This window comes from Egretta garzetta, unplaced genomic scaffold (assembly GCF_000687185.1).
Source record: "Egretta garzetta isolate BGI_Z169 unplaced genomic scaffold, ASM68718v1 scaffold188, whole genome shotgun sequence".
Lineage (NCBI taxonomy): Eukaryota > Metazoa > Chordata > Aves > Pelecaniformes > Ardeidae > Egretta > Egretta garzetta.
In genome coordinates, this window is record NW_009260622.1 from 1,198,258 (window position 1) to 1,200,363 (window position 2,106).

Sequence of the window (2,106 nt, forward strand, 5' to 3'; positions counted from 1 at the left end):
TTGGGCTTGTTCAGCCTGGAGAAGAGAAGGCTGCGGGGAGACCTGATTACGGCCTTTCAATACCTAAAGGGGTCCTATAGGAAAGATGGGGAAAATCTTTTTAGTAGGGCCAGCTGTGACAGGACAAGGGGTAATGGTTTCAAACTAAACCAGGGTAGGTTTAGACTAGATATAAGGAAGAAATTGTTTACAATGAGGGTGGTGAAACACTGGAACAGGTTGCCCAGAGAGGTAGTGGAGGCCCCATCCCTGGAAGCATTCAAGGCCAGGTTGGACGGCGCTCTGAGCAACCTGATCTAGTTAGCGGTGTCCCTGCTCCTGCAGGGGGGTTGGACTAGATGACCTCTAGGGGTCCCTTCCAACCCAAAACATTCTATGATTCTATGATTTTTTTGGTCTTTTTTTAAAATTACAAATCATCTTTCCATGCAGATGGATGCAAATAGCCAACATGCGTCCAGAGGGCTCTGGGTGGACGCACACTGTAGACCATCAGAGGAGAAAGTTCCTCGTTACTTTAACTTTGGGGTAGGCTTGTAAATAATTTCTAGATTCTTCCAAACAAATGGTATATTCTGTACTTCCTGCCTTATTTTACAGCTGCTTTAAACTGTCAAAAAAGTGATAGACTACAGGATATAGAGACTCTCCTCTGTGGCCCGGAGCAGCATTTCTCACGTAATGCAATAAACTGTAGAAGAACTGATGGGAGTTTCCTAAACACCATTTATTTGAGTGGCTTTGCTGCAAATCCCACTGGAATGCTCAGGCCAACAGCCTTTATTATTTTCCTGCTCCTAATGATTGTTTTAATAATAACGTATATTACTTTTGTAGCTGCTTGTTTTCTTACCTGGTTTGTTGAGCTTTGGGTTCTTTCACTGAGCAGTTGTGCAGCCAAGGCTGGTACCTGATAAATTCCTTGGACGGGTAGGGTAGAGACCCTCGCTGGAGGTTTAACCCACCCCTCCATCTTCTCATAGGTAGACGACAACACGGTAGGCTTGGGGACGGAGGGAACCTGGTAGATGTTCTGTTGTCCTGCTGGCGGCTCCGCAGGGTCGCTGTGGGTGGAAGGGGGCAGCAGGGCAGCCTGAGAGGCGGGGAGGAGCTGGAGGCGGTGGGGGGGGGCCAGGCCCTGCCTGCCGTGGAGGGAGCATTTCCACCAGCCCTCGCTGCCAATGACATTTTGGTCCAGAACCGTCAGGATGTCTCCTTTGCGGAAGGCCAGCTCATCCGAGCACTCGGCTTTGTTGTCGTATAGTGCCTTTGCCAAGGTATTCTGGGGAGAGAAAAAAACATCGGCATTGTGCTGTTAGACCAGCAAAAATGTTCATTAGTTCCTGGTTTGGTGTTCATCTCCACCTTAATGTCAATTTAATTCAAGTCCAACCCATTTTCACATTAAACATTTCTCAGAGCATTGGTTTCAGAGAGTTGCAGCCTGTGTCTGCAATGCTCAGTGCAGTAAAGAAATAGATAATAATAATAATAATACTGCAAGATGTTTCTTTACCAGCTTTTCCCCCCCAAGGCTCTTGAAGAGCACTGCTGATGTTAATTACTTAGACTTATTACTTATGAACATCCCTCTATTAAAAATAGGCAGTTTTTCCCGCTGGCATTCTGTGAATTCTTTGTCGGAAGCCGCAGAGAAAACTCATCACCCATGCAAAAATAAAACTCATGCCTTCCTGCCTGCTGCCCAATTTATCTGAGGACTTCAACTGCACGTGAAAAAGGCTAATTATTTCTTACCTCAAAAAAGAAGAAAAAAGAAAAAACCCAACCTTGCTTATTTTCCTTTAAACTTTTTCTTTTCTCAGAGCCTTATGAAGACAGACCCCTCAGTAATGCCAGCACTAAGGGGGTTAATAGGTGCCCAGGGGTAACACCAGTGGCAAAAGCACTGCTGGAGAGCAGTGGTGGGCTGCGGTACTTGTGAAGACCCAGACTCCAGCTAACTGCGTCCGTGTCCACCCCAGACCAGAGAGGTGGCTCCCACCGATTCAGAGCATCCCAGGCTACTTAATTGTGTGACAGAGGGGAAAACCTCCCCACGCACACAGTAGTGCCACCCGACAAACGGCTCTGCCGGCTGGCCAG

General features: G+C 47.2%; 1 protein-coding gene across 3 annotated transcripts in view; it reads right to left on the reverse strand.

Annotated features, from left to right (window-relative positions):
• CASS4 (Cas scaffold protein family member 4) overlaps positions 1-2,106 on the reverse strand; it is a 26,178-nt gene that overhangs the window by 10,558 nt on the left and 13,514 nt on the right. For all 3 annotated transcript variants that reach the window (XM_035900879.1, XM_035900877.1, XM_035900878.1), the window contains one exon: positions 854-1,282. In XM_035900879.1, coding sequence (XP_035756772.1) covers positions 854-1,282 — 429 coding nt within the window. The remainder of the gene's footprint in view (positions 1-853; positions 1,283-2,106) is intronic.